Source organism: Maniola jurtina, chromosome 12, assembly GCF_905333055.1.
Source record: "Maniola jurtina chromosome 12, ilManJurt1.1, whole genome shotgun sequence".
NCBI classification, from domain to species: domain Eukaryota; kingdom Metazoa; phylum Arthropoda; class Insecta; order Lepidoptera; family Nymphalidae; genus Maniola; species Maniola jurtina.
In genome coordinates this window covers 14,584,724-14,607,196 of record NC_060040.1, presented here as the reverse complement: position 1 = coordinate 14,607,196, position 22,473 = coordinate 14,584,724, and the positions used below count along the sequence as shown (strand labels likewise).

Genomic DNA, 22,473 nt, shown 5'->3' with positions numbered 1-22,473 from the left:
ACGTTGCTTCTTGTTACCCCATGGTCGCCCCACTAGTGTTAGTCCCGTTTCATCTTGTCTTAGTGTGTGGTCAGATCCTAAATGTCAGTGGCAAAAGAGTCATGTCTATGGTTTATGTCAATTGTCATTTGTCAACGTCAATTTATTAATTCGATCTAATGTCAATGTCAAAGTAACGTGGAACCGTGGTGAACTATTTAATTTTAAATAATTTATTTTTATAATTTGTATTAAGTATATGAATTAGTTAAAAGTAATTAAGTATAATGTCTTTAATAACGCGCACAGACGTGACAGCTGTAAAGCTGTATCAATCTTTTATTATCGCAGGTTACTAATATACTTTTAAGAAAGAGGTTATGACTTTGTTTTGTCCTAAATTTTCTTTTAATTTGATGGTTTCTATTACTTTATAGGTATAGGAAGTAACATAGAAGTGTACAAAAGAGATTCTGGTAAATTTATTGAGAAAATACCGGTATTAAAAGGTCAGAAAATATATGGTATTGTACCATCTAATTTGGACTCAAAATTTCTTATTTTTGGCGGTAAACAGTTCACAATATTGGCAAGCAAAGCTGAACCGATTGAAACAGATGAAAACTTAATTATTGAACATGATGTGGAGGCCATAGTTTGTGACGACTGGTTACATTCAGGTGTTTGGATGTCTAACAGCACAGTTGCTTTCCTGACAGCCCATAATGTAGTACAGGTAAGAATAACAAGTAGTTTAGTTAGATCATGCGGTGTTCCTCCCCTAACCCTTTTACTGCACTGCAATGCTATAAGCCCCAAACTCAAAAAATAACTTAGTGTTAGAGAATTTCTTGAAAATTGATTAAAATTTTAGTACCTATTTGTTAATCCCAGAAATTTTATAAGGAACAAACATTATAGAATAAATTATTATATGTTGAAGAAAGTTTACACTGTATTTCAATAGTCAAATAGAAATTTACTCTTAAGAGAGGTTTATTTGTAGTTTGGCTTGCATTTGAAAACTAATCAATCAAACTCAGTGAAATTTTGTACTGAGTTCTAGGAACATATGCCTATGCCTGTGGTTCTGTTAAAATATTCATTTCCAAAGTTGTCACTGCCCCAAGAATTTACATACAAATCTTTAAACCTGTGTAATTTTAAAATTAGTTATTGTATGGATAACTGATAAACCACAAATATAGATATTAGTTTCAAGAAAGTGTCTAAAAAATTACACCAAGTTGGATTGGTTAATATTCAAATAAAAGCCAAATTACGTTTGTATGGAGCAAGTGATGCAGAATCCTCTGTCAATGTTTAATGAATTTCAGATTTGGAACATAGAAAACAAGTTTTTAGAGGGACAATATGCAAGTCCTGATAACTCTATACTATATAGTGGGTTACTGTTACCACTACAAGACAAGCTCTTGGTGTTCAGTGGCACAGTGTTCTCTGAGGTCATTGTACAGTGGTGCGGGGATGACCAGGCACTACAACATTTAAAAGGTCATAAGGTATGGTATTATTAATATTATTTTAAGATTATAAGATAAGATTTTAAACCCTAGTTTTCTAGATACTGTGGTTTTATAAGAGGGAGGTCCCAGGTTCAAACATATTTTTGTTTGTTTCAGGGTGTCATTTTCTCTATAACCTGCGACCCAGTTAAAAGCATAATAGTAACTACTTCTGATGATAGATCACTGCGAATTTGGAGCATTAAAAGTCTACCAAATTTTGAATACACATCCAAAGGCTACTGGGAAAATGCAGACATTGTTTGCATGCATGAATTATATGGGCATACTGCTAGAGTCATGCAAAACTGTATTACTAGTGACTATATCATTTCTATAGGTGAAGATTCCGGTATCTGCTTTTGGAATCTTGAAGGGAAGTTACTAAGGAAATTGGTGTCACATCAAAATGCTTGTATATGGTCTTTAGATGCAAATGACAAGTATTTAGTGACTGGTGGTGGTGATAGTGGTGTCATATTACATCCTATGTCACTATTAACTGAATATTGTAATAGTGACATTATTAAAATAGATATAGGGTCGGTTAAGAAACTTGAATTTACAGCCAGAGGCAACATAGTTATTATAAACGATAATGACTTAATTTACTATGATTTGAAATCTAACACAAATGAAGTTTATAATTTAAATCATAAATCCACATATAAATTACTTAGTTTATCAGCTTGTAAACAAATAATAGCAGTTGTTGGTATGACGGGAAAACTAGACGTATTTATAGAAAATTGTAGAAGTGATGTGGGAATTAAAAATATAATTAATAAAGAGTTGAATTTAGGTAATATACTATCTATGCAATGGGCGAGTAACAGACATTTGGTTATTTGTTCTGACAATGGACAAATTACGGTTATAGCTTCAAAAGAAAGTGATATTGAAGTGTTAGCAAACTTTATTCTACCACCCTGTAAAGAAAGATGGTTAACTTCAAGTGCTATGAGTGATAATCATCAAATGCTAGTAGTAAGTGACAGAAATGGTCGTATACATATATATCTACGCGGCAATAAGAATCCTCTTAAAACATTTGACAAAGTTCATGGTCGATATGGTGCTACCAATATAAAAATAAGTAATAATCAAATAATCACAACTGGGAGAGATGGTACCATTAAATATTTTTCAATGAATAAAAGTACAAATGAAATAAAATACATGAGTTCAAGAGATTTAGAGTTTCAATGGGTAGAAAAGTTCTTGGATAAGAACAACAGTTATATTTGTGGATTTCAAGAAAGAATTTTTGTTGTGTATGATATCAAGAATAATATAAAAATACTTGAAGTGAATTGTGGTGGCGGACATAGATCTTGGGATGCGGTTCGATATTTTGAAAAGCTGAATGATAATTTTGAAGAATTCATTAGACTTATTTATCTCAAAAACTCTGAAATACATTTGGAAACTTTTCATGTAAGCAAAATTGTATCAAGAAATATTATAAATGGAACACATTCAAAAGAAATTAATTGTTTGAAAACTCATGTATTTAATAATGATGGAAAAACTGTATTTTATATATCAGGGGGTGAAGACACAACTTTAAGAATATCTAGATCAATCCTAGACACAAAATTTCTTGACGAAATAGTTTTTAAACAATTGTCTAGTATTAGAACCTTAAAATTGTTACTATTGGAAGAAAATAAAATACTTTTAGTATCGGCCGGTGGTAGAGCACAGATTTGTGTAAAAATAGTAACTTTAAATGATGATAATATAAATTCAGAAGAAATATTAGATTATTTAATAAAAGGTACTGATAAAGAAAGGAAAGGTAATCGCAATTGGAAGGATTGCTCGATCGATTTTGATCCAGAAACTAGAATAATGGATGTAGACATTTTAAAAATTGATGAAAGTGACTTTTTAATAATCGTTGGATGTTCTGATGGTATTTTACGAGTTTTCAGACTCGAGAATAACTCTAAAGTTGAGTTTAAATTGATAAAAGAGATTAAGCATCATAAAACATGCATTTTAAAAACACATATATTCAAATTAATTAACAAAAATATATTAGCGACAGCTACGACCAGAGGAAACATTGCTTTTTGGGATATCGAAAATAACTTCACAGATTTGTATAGAATTTTCGAAATGAAAACCAATAAATCAGGAATAAACAGTATAGATGTGAAAGTAATTAGTGAAACACAGTTTATATTGGCCACAGGCGGTGATGACAATGCAATACATTTAAATGTATTGGAAATCACTGACAATTTGAAATCAATAAAAGTCAATGATAGTTGGTCAAGTGATAAATACCACTGTTCCCAAATCACTGGATTAAAATTAATCGATGATTTCATGGCGACAACAAGCATCGATCAGAGAATAACCCTGTTTAGATTGACAATTAAAAATGATATTGTTTGTGAATTTATTTCGCAAAGTTTTAGCGATGTTGCTGATATACAAGGCATAGATATAATAAGTTTTTCTGAGTGAGTTATGTACTTATTTATCTTTTTATCACACTAATATTATAAAGGCGAAAGTTTGTGTGTACGCAAAAACTACGAGACGGATTTAGCTGAAATTTGGAATGGATTCGGACACGGGATTTCGAAAAACCTAAATCCAGGCAGGCGAAGTCGCGGGCATCGGCTAGTCTAAGATAACTATAATTTAACTATACATCTATCAAGACACACGCCAGTGCACAAGCCAGGTTCTCATAAGCCAAATTCTAATAAAAACGGCGTCGCACCGGCAGTGCGTATATTTATTACTTGTACTGAATCTGTTTATCGCTTTAATTGAGACAAATATTTTTACTTGCTACCTACAGTTTTTTCATAAACGGATTTTTTTCCAAACTCTATGTAACCTCATAATGATTTTAATTCGATGAGGTAAACCAATTTTTTTTGTGGCTCTCCCTCATGTGAACGTGAAAGCCCTTTTTCAAAATTACTCTTTGGAAAATATTCCTTTTTTAAATTTAAATATGCCTGTGCAGCGGTAATGGTTTTCTATAACTGTTAAGTACTATATGAAATACAAAATTAGTACTTGGGTAGTATATTTTTTCATATTTTATTTATTGTTTCAGAGATTCAATTAAAGTTTGCGTGTTCGGAAAAGGGATGGAAGTCTTAGAAATCTTGACGAGTAAAAATATCGAAAGTTAAACCTTGGCGATGGATTGGATGCATAATGCAATTACTTGTATGAAGAGACAAAAATTATTGGTGAGTTTTAGTTTTATCATTCTCACTTTGTCATATTTTATTATTGTCGTATTTTACAAAGTTCAGAGCCTCGATAGCTCAATGGTTAAAGGAGCGGATTGAAATCCGAAAGGTCACCAGTTTAAACCCCACCTGTTGCACAGCCACATTGTCGTACAAACGCCTAGCACAAGCTTTACGCTTAGTTGGAGGGGAAAGGGGAATATTAGTCATGATGAATATGGCTAATATATAAAAAAAAGTAGGTTGTGCTAGGAGTAGGTACGACATTTATTGCAACGGGATTTCTTGACAAAGCAAATTATTCCTTATAAAGTTTTATAGTTATAAACGTAATTATAAAATTATAAAACCATTCTATTATTCTCTTAATCCATTGATTTCTATGCTGTTACTGCAAGATTAGTATCTTAAAAGATTAGTAGAGATGCATTTATCTTATCTTTCAATTGTATTGCTTGAATAAAGAACCAACTACGTATTTATCAGTATAAGTGCAATATCAGAAATCTTATTCTTCAACTTCAAGATTTCTTTTGACAACACTATAATTTTGATAATAAGTATAATATTATGCTATCTTTTGACTGACATTTGGTAAAACTAGCTCAATTCCGTAAAACCTGCACTTGTTGTTATTGGTTTTTATGGTATTCTTGTTGCATCAATGCATTGTAGCCAATAGTGAGCGAGCGTCGGCTAATCGGAGGTTTGCAAAGCTGCAGTGGCAATGGGTAGGGCACATAGTCGAAAACCCGATACTGGGGTCCCAAGACGCTAAAATGACCTCGCGCTGAAAAGCGCAGCGATGGAAGACCTCCCCACGGTGTGCATACGACATCGAACGAGTCAAAAAATGTTTTTGTTTTTTTCTGAAAAAATCTTAAACTATCCAATTCTGAAAGGTCATTGATAGATAGCATATTATCCCTCCATATTATCCCTGTGTGATATACATACATAGACTATAAATTATGTCACACGGACGAAGTCGCAGGCAAAAGCCAGTGTTAAATAATTCAGGCAAATTATCTGAAGTGCCATAAACGTAATCTGCGAGAATCGAGATGCGATTAGATATAGTAGTCATTATATATGTAAAACACACACCTATAACTAATTTAGTGTTGCCTGACATAGTTTGGACTGTGGCAGTGTTGTTGTGTGTTGAAAATAATAAATAATTCCTAGTAAGAAGGATCACTATTCACTACATGTTATAAAGTCCTTCCGCCACGTTTGTCTGTATGTACGTGCTAATCTCAGAAACTACAAAAGATATTTTCATTGGGTTTTCACTTATAGATAGATATTGAGAAAGGTTTGGATGTTTATTTATTTCTAGTTTAAATTGAACGAACTATGAAGATAATAATAATTGAGCTATTCTTTAGGGGTTTCCTGACATATTACGCTGCCTAAACCATTCGACTTAGGTACATGGAAACAATGTATTTTCACAACTATCCCAAAAAAGGAGTGTAATGTTTTCAGGGTTCATGTATGTATGTGGGTTTCATTGTTCCACCATAACTTCTACCTGAACAGATTTGGATGTGTGGGATACTTATTGTTAGAATCCTCCTGAGTGACACTGGCAATAAAATATATAAACTCTTCGGAAAAAAAATCAATATGGCAGAGCAGTCGATTTTTTTTTTGATTATTTGGAATTATTCTTTTAAAAAATTAAAAAAGTTCGCTAAGCATACATATTAATAAAATTAATTTAAAATTGTAATTAGAAGAACTCTATTTAGGTAGCAAAATTATTATTTGGAAAGGTAACTTAATTATTTAGGCCCTGCTATCAAAGTAACCTACATTCTATTAAAAATAAATTGATTTAGAATGAGTCTTGCCATCAATTTTATTTTAGCGGAATCAAATTGATCTAGGAAAAGTTACAAGAAAAATATGAGTGAGTTAATGAAGATCAAATTGCGGTTTTCCGCTCGAAGTTTTAATTAAATGACAGGCAATACATATATACTCACTACCATAACTGTCTCCAATGAAACATTTAGGTATAGATTTGTTATCAGTTATCACTTATCCAACTATCACAATATCTGGCAAATATTAGATAATATATTTTACTGGCCTGACTGTGCCTGAGTACATTCTTATGTTATGGCCGAAATCCGCAGGATATGCAAACTTAACTTTGCCCAACACTCATGCTGATATTAACTATGTATTTATTTATTACTAGCGACCGCCCAGGCTTCGAACGGGTAGCTTATTACAATTTTCGTAGGAATCTCTAATTTTTTGAAAATAAAATAAAGCCTGTGTCACTCAGGAATAATGTACCTTTCTACTGGTGAAAGAATTTTCAAAATCGGTTCAATAATTCCAGAGGTTACCCCCTACAAACAAACTTACAAACTTTACCTCTTTATATTATTAGTATAGATAGAACCGCGGACAGAATAAATATCACAAATAATATGCCTTAGGCCAAACTAACTCCAAAATGAAAAGTCAAGTTGCTTCAAAAACAGGTCGGCAATAATAAGTTCAACGTACTACTTGTATTAGTAGAGGTTAGCGCAGGCGCACGCAAAGATATTATGTGGACATGATTGATACCTCTAAGGTGAGATCGTAAAGTCTGGGCAAAGTCAAAGAACGCTTTATAGATCTCAGAGACCTCGTACATGGACGGTCGGGCTTGTTCGTACTGTTCGTACGTGATCGCACGACTCAAATTCGAACGGAAACGCTCAGTATGGTTAGCCTACTACTTATATAATTATTATTTTTTTAAATGTTTCTTCTGCCAAAAATAGACGTAATTCCAAATGTAGATTTGCAATTTTCACGTTGCTATTTTTGACTCAAAAATCTTGAATCTCAAGATAAATTTATTCACCTGATCTCCCTCGGGGTGAGATTTAGTTAGGCGGAAAGGGTGGCACGCACAAATAACGTGGAAACAGCATTATTTTAGATTCCATCCACCAACGAGTTAATGCTAACTGCGTTGAAGCGGGCTCTTAAGAAGAGCCTGGGTCAATAAGACTGAATAACAGCTAACCAACTCTAAAACAATATATGTACTTAATTTTACTCTAACGTTATAATGTTTCGAAGCTCGAAATCCATTGACGTTGTCGATGAACTCGTACTAACCGGACTGACCTTGTCGCTTGCGTCACCTTTGCGAATATTTTTGCTCGACGGATCGGAATTTAGTGTTATATAAATCAATCTTACCTACTTCGAAAGTCGATGGCTAAAGTTCAGTACTAGAGACCACTATTAAAATGCAGTAGTTTATCTGATTATTTGTTTGTTTAAGCGTGCAAACCATTCAAGGTGGGTTGTAGCTTGTACTTTCTAATCGATAGAATTTTCTGAAATCCCACTTCTGAACTTTTGTTTTTTAGTTCCAGTGCCGAGGCTTATTATACTTACATAATAATATGTATTATATGACGTCTATGTTTTTAAGATAAGTGTATTACGGTCTAAAACAATGTAAGCTTTCATCCGTAATGCTATTTCAGAGTTGTATTCGTTTTTACGTTTTTGAACTTTATTATGGTTCAAGAATCTATACTCCCTTATTACCTTTTATTTTTGTCGTATATTTAAATATTCCAAAACTGAATACAATACCAGCCGGCGTCTATTAGGGCGATATCAGGCGATTCATTCGAGGAATGTTCACTCGGACTCGAGTTATTTTATTTTATGCTCGCGACTTCGTCCGCGTGGATTACACAAATTTAAAACCCCTATTTTACCTCCTTAAGGGGTGCATTTTCTAAAATCCTTATCGTATGTCTACGTCATAATAGCTATCTGCTAGCCAAATTTCAGAGCGATCCGTCCAGTAGTTTGAGCTGTGCGTTGATAGTCGGTCAGCTTTTCCTTTTATATAATATATTTAGATTCTAATTAGCGTACTCTTCATCTAGGGAAACACATAATACACCCATCATCATCATGACAAGCAACCCATCGCCGGCTCACTACTGAGGACGGGTCTCCTCTCGGAATGAGAATGATTTGGCCATAGTCGCTGGCCGAGGGCGGATTGGAAGACCCCCCTAAAAAATGAACCGTCTGATACCACCCTTATTTTACGACTCACTAATTGAGTAGCGATTACGTATGTATGTGGTATCCGCGCGAAACATAGTTACGTCATTCAGTCACTAACCGGTGAGCCATGTGCTCAGTCAGTTTTCCTAAAGAACTAAACGTTTATCTTTAGTTGTATACTTACTTCTTGTGCGAGTGTATTGTGAAGTGATTGATAATGAGATGTTATTAGTTTTTTAGTTGTTGTGTTTAGTGCGTTGGAAAACTAGTTATCTAGATTTTAGTGCGTTAGATAGACATGTTAGTAAAGCGTCACTTTCACTAGACTTACTATTAGTTTAGTAGTACCTATTCAGTAAGTTTTGATAGCACTTTTTTACACCCGAAGGGTGCCAACAGGACTATATTACTAAGCCTCCGCTGCCCGTCCGTCTGTCTGTCTGTCAGCGGCTGTATCTCATGAACCGTAATAGCTAGAGAGTTCAAATTTTTACAGATTATACCTATGTGTATTTCTATTTCCGCTATAACAAAATGAAAATACAAAAAAAAATGTGTTCACGAAAAATTTAATTCACTAAATCAGATATAGATGGCGCAGACCGTTTCTAACTTGCATAGTTCTAAATAAAGGTGTTAGGTATATCTTGTGCGATGGTACGGAACCCTTCGTGTGCGAGTTGATCAGTTTTTCACAAGGTATATTTTGTGGGCAGATGTCCGTGGAGGTGAGTCCGGTGACGGCGCCGGTGTGGCTGGGCGAGGGCCCGCACTGGTCGCACCACCACCGCGCCTTATTCTTCGTCAGCATCTTCGACAAGTCCGTACACAAGTATGACCCTGTCACCGGCAAGCACACTAGCGCCAAGCTGGGTGAGTGCCAACATGACCACAAACCATGTTTGTAACAAAATGTCGAGGCTTCACCTACACTGGCAGGCGTCAAATGTTACCTACATTTGACGCTAGGTGTAGGCGTCACCCCCAGCCTAATATTGGATACATGTCGATTCAGGATCATAACCGACAGTTTCTTCACTCTGACACAACCCATACATAACATAATACAAGCAAGTGTATCCTAATCCTAGTATTGTACGATTTAATTACAATTTTTTCCGTTTTCGGATTTCCATTTCGAATAAGCATTCATTTTATAAAACCTTCTATAATCTAATAAGAAATGTTGCTTCGCTCATAATTAATATTCATGATTTGGATTAATGATTAATCCAAATGCTCGTTTCGTGGTTCAACGACATTTTATATTGTAGATAACGGGTACACACCACGATTAATTTGTGTTTTTAACTGCGGATAGACCGTTGGACCACGACTCGAAAACTCGTTACAAGAGCCGTGGTCCCGTGGGACCGCGGCTCTCGGGTCACGGGATTATTGGCAGTTAAACACACCAAATTAATCGTGGTATGTACTCGTTATCTACAATATGAAATTATTTGGATGAAGGAATGAACAAATGAATATATTTTTACTGTACGCCACAAAATTAGTACAGAAAAAACACACAAAGCACAACAAAATGTAGGCAGGTTGGTACAATTTGGCGCCCTTATTACCTAGCGGTCTCGTTTGTGATTTTGACTGTTTGAACGATGAATAAAATTGAATGTTTCAGCCGACATGCCGGGTTTCATCATCCCTCTAGAAGGAACAAAGGATCGCTTCGTGGTGGGGCTCAAACTGGACGTGGTGGTGGTGGCGTGGGACGGGGAGGGCGACGCGAGGGTGGAGAGGACTGTGGCGCGGCTGGATACACACTCGCCACAGAATAGGATCAACGACGCTAAGGCTGATCCACGGGGCAGGCTGTTTGTTGGTAATTGTTCAAAGCCAAAGCTATTTATTCAAAATTAGCTGATACTCGCGACTTCTTCCGCGTTTGAAGAATCCCGAGGGAACTTTCCCGAGGGATTTTCCAGCTTACTCCTTGACCACTCAAAATATATTAGGTATTCGACGTCTTAACCAAGGTTGTGTCATGAAATACTTGCTGTAAATTAGGAGGCATGTCTTCCATACTTCCATACTATATTACTATATCCATCTATACCATTCCATACATTAGTATGGAAATATACTAATATTATAAATGCGAAAGTGTGTCTGTCTGTCTGTCTGCTACCTTTTCACGGCCCAACAGTTTAACCGATTCTGACGAAATTTAGTACAGAACTAGGATACATTCCGGAGACGGACACAGGCTGCTTTACGTTTATTTGATCCCGAAAAATCAAAAAGTTCCTGCGGGATTAAAAACCTATGTCCACGCGAACGAAGTTGCGGTCATTCATTCAATCATTCAAAAATGTTGGCGCTTGCGTGCCTATTAGCAATCTAGCAACAGTTACAATGAAATCATCATCCAAAAATGTTTTCAGGTACAATGGGCTACGAATACGAACCCGGTAAATTCCACCTCAAAAAGGGTTCCCTATACCGCCTCGACCACGACGGCTCACTCCACCGCGTGGTCCGAGACGTGGACATCTCCAACGGCCTGTGCTGGAGCGTGGACGAAAAAGCGTTCTACTACGCCGACTCGTTTGAGTACGCGATACGACGATACGACTACGACATCAAGACAGGCGACATATGTGAGTAGATGTGATGTGGCTACAACCCAGAGCCGTAACGCTAGTTAAAAACCAGTCAAACGCGAGTCGAACTCGCGCACTGAGGGTTCCGTACCTTTGTAATATTTTGCAAATTTTAAAGTTTTCGGATTTTTCCCTTTACTTGTGCTATAAGACATTGCTCCTTGCCATATATCATGATTTTAAGTCGATGGCGAGTACCATTTTTTCCTCCTTCCCTTGCGAGCATCAAAATATACGACAAAACGGTTGTATCTTTTGATTGTATTGACTTAGAAGTTTGATTTTTTCACAGCTCCAAAGGATTGTACACGCGTTCCTGAGAAAAATGTCTTGACAAACATACAGAAGACCTTTTAAGGCTGCCATACCCGCAGAGTGCCAAAGTTTTTTAGGTTTCCATACCCGAACGGTACCAACGGGTCCTTATTACTAAGCTTCCGGTGTCCGTCCGTCTGTCTGTCAGCGGTCTGTATCTCGTAAACCGTAATAGGTAGAGAGCTGAAATTTTCACAGAATGTGTATTTCTATTGCCGCTTAACAACCAATACAAAAGAAAGCAAAATGGCCGCCATGAAAATTAAAAAAAAATAAAAATTGTTATTCTTTGTACGAATTTTTTTACGGAACCATTCGTGTCCAAGTCCGACTCGCAATTGGCCGATTTTGTCCTGGAGATACGGAACCCTAGTGATACTTTTTTCTATTCGTTCCAGCGAACCCACGGATAGTGTTCCGCTACAAGGATCACGGCTTGGAAGGCATCGTGGACGGCATGACCATCGACACCGACGGAAACCTGTGGGTGGCCAACTTTGACGGCTCACAGGTAGACATTCATTCACCTGTATCCTTTAATTAGCAATGGACGATTATTCGAATAACAATCGAATTAGTCGAATTGAAATCCAAAATATTTTTACTCAATTAAATTTTTACAAGTACTTTTGAACTGTCAAAAGCATCTACCACTGGTTCGAAATACCTTTCCAAGAGAATAACCAGTAAGAAACTCGGTGGTTGCTCTTTTCAAAGATTTGATTTTGATAGAATGTTATTGTTCGGTAGCAATTGAATAGCAATGAACAATCGAAAAACACTCGATTGTTTTCGATTGTCATGTATCATGGCGTCAAAAGTACGATTTAATTTTTCTTTTATTCTTGTCCTTCATCTAAAGGTAAACCGTACTTTTGACGTGACAGTTGACACAGAGCTTATATCATCATCATCATCAGCCTGTGGACGACTGTTGGATAAAGACCTTCCCTAAGGAGCGCCACCACACCCGGTCCTCAGCCTCTCTCATCCAGCCACTTCCCGCCAAGCCAGAGCTTATATGATGATTTTTTTTTTTAAATTTATGCATTATACGCGGATTTATTCATTTCCAGGTGCTGAAAATTGACCCCCGCAAAGGCAAACTGCTCCAGAAGGTGCCCATCCCAGCGCTGCAGACCACGTCCTGCACGTGGGGTGGCGAAGCCCTGGACACACTGTACGTGACGAGCGCGGCCATGAACCGCGGCAGTGAGCAGCTCCCGCCCGCCGGAGCCACCTTCCGCGTCGCGGGGCTCGGCGCCCGCGGACACCGCAACCACTGCGTCACACTACAACTTAAGGATAAATAAATGTAAATTAAAAAGAAAAATGTTTTTTATTTAATGCGGGCAGCTCATTTTGATAAATGGCTAAAAATGAAAATGTGTGCACCTACAAGAATAGAATAGAAATATTTTTATGCATGCTACGCAGGCAAAGCCAGCGGCTGACGTCAAGTGAGCCAGCGAACGATAGTGAGCATTGTAACCTATTCCCACGGAAACACGGAAACACGGCGCAAGGAGTTAATACAGTGTAATTCGGCGGAACCGCGACGTGGGAACACTAATAGAATATTGGAAGGACTGAAGGACTCGGGAAGATCCAAAAGTCATTTATTTATTTACCCAATTTTGGACTTGTCTTTACACAGGTTCAAAAAATCTATAAAAAATATGCTCCTGAGAAAAACATATTATACTATCGAAGATTATGTAAATGATAAAAGAGGAGCGTAGATTTGAAAGCTCACTCCGGTATAATGCGCGGGACAATTACTTTTATACATGGCATAATATTGTATGACAAATCTTTGAAAAGAGCAACCGCCGAGTTTCTTGCTGGTTCTTCTCGGTAGGAAAAGCATTCCGAACCAGTGGTAGATGCTTTTGACGATTCAAAAGAACTTTTAAAAGTCTAATTGAATAAAAATATTTTGAATTTTGAATTGGAATATGTAGTTCAGGTTTTACTCATCTTTAGAATGAGATAGTGGGTTCCGATCAGTCTTTTCACCCACCTCCTCCCACTTTCAAATTTAAACAGCTTTTACAAAAACTTTTGATTACCAAGGCAAATATCGCCATCTAGTATAAAATTTTGCTTCTGATTTTAGGCGACACCAGGACCATAGAGTAGGATTATATTACCCGGACCAGGACCATAGACTATACGTTTATGCCAGGACGCCATGCCTCGAGGCTTGTACCTAGGTATAGGCATAATAAATAGATTTTTTAATTTCTAAAATCGAGTGGAATACTTTTGAAAAATAAAACGAAAATATAAAACAACTTTTTATTTAAATACAAATAAAAATTAACATTTATTTATTACATACCTACCTACCTACATAAAATTACTTAGTTTGTACAGACGAAAAAATGCTCCATCTATTAAACATGATATGTAGATAAATATAAACATTTGCCTATATCTATGCGGTTAAATTTTATGTCATTATAAAGTATGATTAATTGCCAAACCAGTCTTATTAGGTAGATAATATTATAATATAATACATTTTGTATAGAACCTTAAAATACAAATGTGATTTTAAATTCTTATGCAAAGTTTTATGAACTGAATATTACGGAAGCTTGAAATTGTTGTTCGGTAACCCCTTAACGCCCAATCCTGTCACCATAAAAGTGCATCCCCGGGGCGGTTTCTGTTCCTCCCCATCCCATAGTTTCATAGAAGCAGAAGTCACAAACATTATGTCAAAGTTAGGGCCTCCAAATGTCACAGAAGTGACTTGATGCGCCGGTATGCTCACTCTTTGTAACAGTTTCCCTGTGGTCGGATCGATTTGGATGATGGCGTCGCCTTTGAACAGAGCGATCCACAGATTTCCGTCCGTGTCGATAGTGCTGCCGTCTGGATACGCGTCGATGTTGTTCTTTTTGAAGTCGAAAATGTGTTTGGGATTTGCTGAAAGAAAAAAATACTATTTTTATTAAGTAAACTTATTTACTTGAGCGATTATGGGGGGAAAAAATTCAAAAGGTAAAGAGTTGAAATTTTCACACAATATGTATTTCTATTGCCGCTATAATAAAAAATACAAAAAAATTCAAAATGGCGGTTTTTGTTGTACGATGGTATGGAACCCTTCGTATGCGAGTCCGACTCGCATTGGACCGATTTTTTCTCCCAACTTTACAGACTCTATGAGAAAAATCGGGTGATGATTAAGGCTGCATTATTAGAACTTTCACGTCATTGGCGTCGTAGCGTTCGGGTACAACCCTAATAACCACTTACATATTTCCCCCGTGTCCACGTCATAGTCGTATCGCCTGATATTGAACTCGAAGGTGTCGGTATAGTAGAAGGCCTTGCGCTGTAAGTCCCAGGCCAGGCCGTTGGAGATGCCGATGTCTCCGCACAGCTTGGTCACGCCGCCAGCGTCGAGGCGGTACAGCGAGCCGCTAGCGGGTCTTATGTTACCTAGCGGTTCTTCGTGGCCCATTGTACCTGGAATTATAAATTACTAGGTCTTATACCAGGTCTAGATTAGCCAATTCACAAAATATTTACCATACATTTCAGCATCGGAGATCCTACTATATCTGTCGAAATAAGGGCAAGTCGTTCATCGCTTATTGCGGTTCCGTACCTCAAAAGGAAAAACGGAACCCTTAATAGGATCACTTTGCTGTCCGTCTGTCTAGAATAGTTATACTTACTATATACTACTTACAGGGTTCTTCGCGTTGACCTAGAATCATGAAATTTGGCAGGCAGGTCTTATAGCACAAGTTAAGGAAAAACCCGAAAACCGTGAATGTGTGGTTACATCTCAAAAAAAATTGAAATGTGTTCATGAACAAATGATCACTATTTTCAAAGTAAGATAACTATACCAAGTGGGATATCGTATTATGAAAGAGCTTTACCAGTACATTCTAAAACAGATTTTCATTTATTTTTATGCATGATTGTTTTTGGTTTGTCGTGCAAAAGGACAGAAAAAATACCCGAGTACGGAACCCTTGGTGCGCGAGTCTGACTCGCACTTGGCCGGTTTTTAATAGTATTAATGTCGCAAAAAACCCATAGATTCCAGAATACTACGTTTTCGCTCAATGATAAGAGATGGCGCCACTAATCGATTACATCGCGAGGCTGTAGTCACCTGCAAAAACCCTCCCCCTTGGATCAGCCTTGCCATCGTTGATCCTGGTAGGAGGCACCACGTCTGCATCAACCGTCCCCAACTCTCGCACCACAGTCGCTGGACTTCCTTCTCCACCGTCCCATTGCACGATGGCGAAGGTCCTCTCCAAGCCCACCAGGAACTGGTCCGTTGTTCCCTCCACTGGCACTATGAAACCGACGCGACCATCTGCGAAATAAATAGCAACAAATCTTTAGATATTGACCGTTCACTATACCTTGACGCCTGAACGTTATGATGGCACCATTGCATTGCTTGCTTTATGCCTTAGAACTTAGGGTTTATTATTGTGTGATTTACAATGAACGGTGAATAATTAAAAATCCAAATGGCACGATTTGATCCTGTATACAGGACAGGCCTTATAAGGCCGTAATCGATTATCCATCTGTAATCTGTCGATAAGTTGCTTAGCAACGTTATTGTCAATCTTCTTATCTTACCCATATCGTATCGATAGTACCTACCTAGTTTTAGATCAATTTATTTTTTTATTTATTTATTTCAGCTGATAAAGACGTAAAAGATGAGATTAAGCTACTAAATCTATATAATATTTAAATGAATCGCCGAAATGTACGTATGTACGCGCATAACTTCCGAACTACTGCCCAAATTGGTTATTTTTTTGTGGACAAGGTTTATTTATGAAAGATTTTTTTGGAAAATCCACGGTAAAAGGCATCGTTCTATATACTTACCTAATAAATAAATAATATATAAAAAAATTATGCATTTCAAATACTCAACTACTACTTTCTTTAACGGTGAAGGAAATCATAAGGAAAACTGCATTCCCGAGAGTTCTCCATAATGTTCTCAAAGGTGTGTGAAGTTTAGGATGTTGAGGGGAGCGTGGCGTGGCAGATTATGGCCTAAACCCTTCTCATTCAGACGGGACCCGGTGCTCAGTAGTGGGCTGGCGATGGGTTGGTCATGATGATGTATGGTTGTTACCAAGCTTGGTCTTGGTGTGCTGCTTGGTGGCGAGGTGGTACTTGTGTATGGAGCAGTTCAGGATGTCGACGAAGAACAGCGCCTGCTGACGATCGTCCCAGTGCGGACCCTCGCCCAGCACCAGCTGCTCCGTTATCTTCTCCACTCTAACTGACATCTGCAAATCACGCATGTCTAAAGTTTGATTTTTTTCAGATTTTTTCCTTTACTTGTGCTATAAGACCTAGTTACCTACCTGACAAACTTGATTATAGGGCTACGGGAAGTACCCTATAGGTTTTCTTGACAGACACGACAGACGGACAAACAGACAGACAGACAACAAAGTGCTAAGGGTTCCGTTTTTCCTATTGAGATACGGAACCCTAAAAAATTATATATTTTTGGCAATAGCCTAAAGTATACAAAGAACTAACTAAAAGCTTTCACTCCGACACCGGAGTAGGAGTGGAACCTGCTGAGGATGCTTCGGTATCGGAGTGAAACGGGTGTCGAGTGTGTTTTGAGGATCTGTGTGTTTTTATTTAAGAAAATATCATAGCCCCACGGAAAAATAATATGCGGTCTACTTAAGGCCTGGTTGTCATTCAGACATCAGCGATATAAATGCAGCGATTTCCATCAATTTAATAACATACCTAAGTAGTAAGTACCCACTTACTTAAAACCACCTATTTAAACAACATGACATCACGTGTACTCTACCTGGCTCACACATCGTTTCGATGAGCACTTGCCGAAAATGGTCGTTTTTCTAGGGTTCCGTACCCGAAGAGTGCTAATACAGGACCCTATTAGCACAGGTAAACCTCCAGACCTCACCTCCTCAGGTAGAGGTATCGGTAGCCTCCGATGTATGTATGTTTGTCAGCGGGCTACATTAGTTACCTACATCTCATGAACCGTAATAGTTAGGTACCTAGAGAGTTGAAACTTTCTCAGTGAGTAATTGCCGCTATAACAGATTTAAAAAAAAGTACCTAAGCTCGTATAGAACCCTTCATGTGAGAGTAAGACTCGCACTTGACCGAGTTTTGTTAATTATAATGTACAAAAGGCACAATATAGAACAAAATGGCAGCGATCTAACGTCCATTACATTCAGTAGTTATTACCTACTTCTATTTTAATACTTAGTTCTAGTTTATCTACTAATGTACCTACTAACGTATAAATAAGTATATAACGTAAGTACCTTCCTCACCTTCCTACATAAAAACAATAGGTACTTACTTATTGTACAATTTTTCCGGTGATTTTCCTTTTAAAAATTTCCTGTATCGTCTTAACTAGTTGTAGTTATTATGCTTAACATATCTTTGACCGTAGTTCTTACGCGAGGCCTTATCAATTTAACTAATTTTTATTTATTAGAAAGTTTAGCATACCTTTGAACGTCCGACTTCGACGAGCTGTTTTCGTTCAATATCCAACGTTTCTTATCAGTTTTAGCACCTTATGCAACCAAAACGATAAACAAGTAAAATCGATGTTGTTTATTTGTAGTTCGACAAGTGTAAAGTGTTTAACAGACGCACAGACGGAAGCGCAACCGGTCCCACAGAGCGCTTGACCGGGACTGATATATTAGTGTATTATTATCTGACTGAGCGGGTCAGTTCAGTTATCGTGCAGTAAATAGCACTTAGCATGTAAAAAGTACTCTGTGCAACAACAGTCTCACGACGCAGTGGTCTTATATTAGTGGGAGATCCCTGCTTCGATTCACGGCAGGGTTTGGAATTTTATAATTTCTGCTTTGGTCTGGTGGGAGGCTTCGGTCGCCACCAAGCGTTTTAGCGTTCCGGTACGATGCCGTGTAGAAACCAGAGGGGTATGTGTTTAATAAAAACTAACATACCCTTTCTAGGTTAGCCCGCTTCCATCTTAGACTGCATCATTACTTACCACCAGGTGAGAATGCAGTCAAGGGCTAACTTGTATCTGAGTAAAAAAGTCATGAGTTTGTGCATGTATGTACAACTGATAAAAATACATAGGCACTAGGTAACTGTGATAAGGATTAAGTCTTATCCACTACTCTCTAAGGAGAGGCTTGAGTGCTTGTAGGTAAGTATACAGGACAATAATATATTATGCATAGTTGATAGTAGTTATTATAGGCCTGTATAGAATGTATCGAACTATTATGTAATTATATGTATAAGTACTTAATAATAATAATACATAATATCACATATACATTCATTTAAAAATTCCAACCCTAAAGGCAGTGGGTGTACGTGTGGGTAGATAACTACGAATTTTATATGCACTCACTAGTAAGAAGCCGGTGGGTGCGCGGGTCATCGACTGCACCCATCGGTGGGTGCGCGCCGGCACGGGTCAGCGACCCAAGAAGTGGTGTAGAAGAAAGAAAACAACATTTTGAAAAAAAATCAGCTTACTTTATTCAATGGAATTTGGAAAAAAAAATACAAATTACTCTCCAAAGGCGGACTTTACTCTAGCTTTGAGCTCTGTACAACCAGTACACCTACTATTTATAGTAATTAGTATATTCACAACACAATTATTGTATACAATGATATGACAAACAATTTAGTTTCTACATTTACTTAGCGGTACGTAGACGTACACTAATTAAGAGAATTATTTTACTTAAAGCTACGCGTCAACAGTGCTTGCGAACCTGTAACGCTAAAACAGATGATTTTGCGGAACGCTCAGTCAGTCAGTTAGTCGTGTCAAAATGATGCTATAGAAGCTCCATACGTAAGAACGTGTAACAACGAGGTATGAGGGCCCGTTTTCCACCCAAGCGGAGCGGAGAGGAGATATGTTCAATCGACCAATCAGATTCTTAATAGATGACTTCAAAAAATTGACACGTCGTGTTTGAGATATCTGATTGGTCGATTGAATATATCTCCCCGCTCCGCTCCGCTTGGATAGAAACCGGACCTTAAGAATGGAGGTCGGGGTTTTCGCGACCAATTTTCGTCTGCGGAGCGACTTTTCCTTTTGAATAGTTTAGAGAGTTGAAGTACAGGTTCGTGAACATCGTGACAACCCAGCTTAACAAAAATGAGATTACTTTAAAAAACTTGGCACAAAATAATTAGAGACTATCTACTTAAATGACGTTAGAAAAAATCACGAATTATAATAATCGAATACCCTGCGGGACGCTATGACGAGATAAAAAGTAACTGACGGTACACTTAAAAAAATAACACTAAACTATTTTTTTTTTAGGTAAATATTAATTAACGACTAACATAAAAAATCTAACTCCTAATGATTTAAATCTAATACTGAAAATATCGAAACACTTTACATTTAAACATCACACTATAGTCCGTCCAAATTGCCTTCCTACGCGCCATTTTAACTCAACTGTCATGTCAAAAGTACGGCTCACCTTTAAAATAAGGACTAAAATCGTACTTTTGACTTGATATTTGACACATAAAATAAAAATGACGCGCGAGAAGTCATTTTTTTCGCATTATACAGTTATTTTTTTTTAGGTTTTTTTCGTTTAAATAATATATATATTTAACAACGCACTGTACAAACAACAAAGTTTTCCGTTACATATTATAGTTATAGTTACATTTAATATTATAATATACGTACGTGTACTTATGTTATATATAATTAAATTATCATTATAATTAAATAATCGTAAAGTGAGGCGGTTTTGTGATTTGTCGGTGCGGCAAAGGTGTAGTATCGGTAACTATAATATTACTGCTATGCTTGCTAGCATTTGAATATACTAAATGGTAATAGACCCAGATTTGCCGGAAATGATAAAAAGAGACAAATTCATTAATAGCAACATGGTTGTACACGCACAGCGGTATCATTTCGGTATAAGACTTAGCCGAGACCATACTAATGCCGCACTGACAAATAAAGAAACTGCCTAAGGGTCAAAATAGTGGGCGGATTTTACAGTACAATATTTTTAATGAGAAAAATATTACTTGCTAACTTTTACAAAAAAGTTGTTTTTTTACAACGCCCACAAAAAATTGCGGGTAATATTTTTGGATATATAGTAAAGTAGGTGTAAATAGACAAACTATTGTTAATTTTGAAATCTAAATATACCCCCACCCTAGAGTAGACTAAACACACCTATGTTCGACTTCAAAGTAAATATTTCACTATGAAAATCAAGAAAAATCTTAATATTATTGTCTTCTGAATGGTTATATTATGTATTTAAAAAATATTAGTTTTCAATATACCTAGCGACGAATAAATTCAACATTTTGAGATTTCAAATTGTACCTTCAGTCAATATGTCAAATTTATTCCTCATACACACATTTTTGATAATTTTGTGCCCAACGACATTTCTGACGTTGTATTGTGAATGTGGTATGTAAGAACATTTTATATAGGCTGTGTTGTTACTTAATATAGTATATTGCAGCTATTATTTTATATATATTGTGTTATAAGTGTGTTCAGCCTTTATCACGTCAACATGGCGCCCATAACTCCAAACCTGCAAAATTACGTCCGAATCACAGCCAAACCGTTTATAAACATTCCAAAAATATCTTCTGAAAATTTAGCATGGCATGAGATTACACAGAACGCCTTTGCGCTACAATATAAGCTTAGTAATTATAACTAAGGGTTGCTTCCCACGGTCCGTAAAAGCACGAGCATATTTACTTCTAGTGTTATTTTTCTATTGGTTTTTATATAGTAAAATATTGATTTTTTTCGTTGTTTATCTATTTTTATTAATATTTAGAATTGCTGACAGAAAATCAGATGCGCAAATCGTCCCCGACATTTCTTAATGTTATTTTTCTCATGAGTCAGTACAAATTAAAATGTAGCATTTGTAGTTCGTACGTACTATCGCGACCCATGAAAAGCCACCCCCTAACAACAAAAGTGAATTGAAAAATGAGGAGAAATTCTGACATAGGTATATTATACAAATACAATATAGGCTATTTTATACAAAAAGCGATATAAAGATAGATTAAATCATAAGGGAAGTTACGTGAAGGAATTTATTAAAAAAAAAATGTTAATTAGGTTGTGCGTAGACAATATTCTTATACAAATCTCAATCATACGATAAAGGTAGCTGTCCACCAGACATGTGCGAGATATACGAGCTGTAAGAAAAATGTCAACCAATAAGGCTGCATTTCCACCAGGGATGTAAAGGGGTTGTCGTTTAATCGCGTGAGATAGCATTGGCTTATTATCCTTTTCATATTAAACAGCTTTATCCGATGGACTACCGTACTTAGATATAAATAAATGCGTAGACTAGGTCAGCGGCAAATATTGGAACATAAGTTATAATGTTAGTAATTAGTTCATTTATTTTATTTGATGGTTACAGATCAAAATGTAGTCTTAAAATTAAATTCCCTTGAGGCATAAAGATCAAAACAGAACTAATTTTATGATAATATGATGCCCTAAATTGGGACCCAAAATGGCGTACGATATTTTTTTCGATTTCTCTTAATCAATCGATTTACGCTATTAATAGGCTCCTATAAGACTTTGGGTGTTGTTGTCAGTTTTGCCTGAACTTAGGGTATCTCAAGGGTACCCTACAATCTCACGCGATGATTGAAGTTTGCACTACAAATATT

At 36.8% G+C, this 22,473-nt stretch overlaps 2 protein-coding genes and 1 long non-coding RNA gene across 4 annotated transcripts; 2 read left to right on the top strand and 1 right to left on the bottom strand.

Moving 5' to 3' along the window:
- The first annotated feature begins 31 nt into the window (after positions 1–31).
- LOC123870544 (regucalcin-like) lies at positions 32–13,054 on the top strand. Of its 2 annotated transcripts, XM_045913901.1 has the most exons (7): positions 3,878–3,979; positions 4,591–4,729; positions 9,502–9,658; positions 10,425–10,625; positions 11,188–11,403; positions 12,120–12,232; positions 12,798–13,054. In XM_045913901.1, exons 2-7 carry the CDS (start codon positions 4,679–4,681, stop codon positions 13,032–13,034), a joined length of 975 nt encoding a protein of 324 aa, XP_045769857.1. In that variant the 5' UTR covers positions 3,878–3,979; positions 4,591–4,678; the 3' UTR covers positions 13,035–13,054. The 2 variants fall into 2 exon arrangements, 1 of the variants encoding a protein (XP_045769857.1); XR_006797092.1 differs by lacking the exons at positions 10,425–10,625; positions 11,188–11,403; positions 12,120–12,232; positions 12,798–13,054 and adding exons at positions 32–330; positions 417–715; positions 1,317–1,502 and having other exon boundaries at positions 1,623–3,979; positions 9,502–9,640.
- Positions 13,055–14,008: 954 nt separating this feature from the next.
- LOC123870559 (regucalcin-like) lies at positions 14,009–18,441 on the bottom strand. The gene is made up of 5 exons (XM_045913924.1): positions 18,253–18,441; positions 16,865–17,021; positions 15,866–16,075; positions 14,992–15,204; positions 14,009–14,658 (listed from the first exon to the last, which is right to left on the bottom strand). The coding sequence occupies exons 2-5, from the start codon at positions 17,019–17,021 to the stop codon at positions 14,315–14,317; spliced, it is 924 nt and encodes a 307-aa protein (XP_045769880.1). The 5' UTR covers positions 18,253–18,441; the 3' UTR covers positions 14,009–14,314.
- Positions 18,442–19,256: 815 nt separating this feature from the next.
- LOC123870572 lies at positions 19,257–22,229 on the top strand. Its single transcript, XR_006797097.1, has 2 exons — positions 19,257–20,184; positions 20,345–22,229. It is a non-coding gene; the product is annotated as an uncharacterized LOC123870572 (long non-coding RNA).
- The last annotated feature ends 244 nt before the right edge of the window (positions 22,230–22,473 follow it).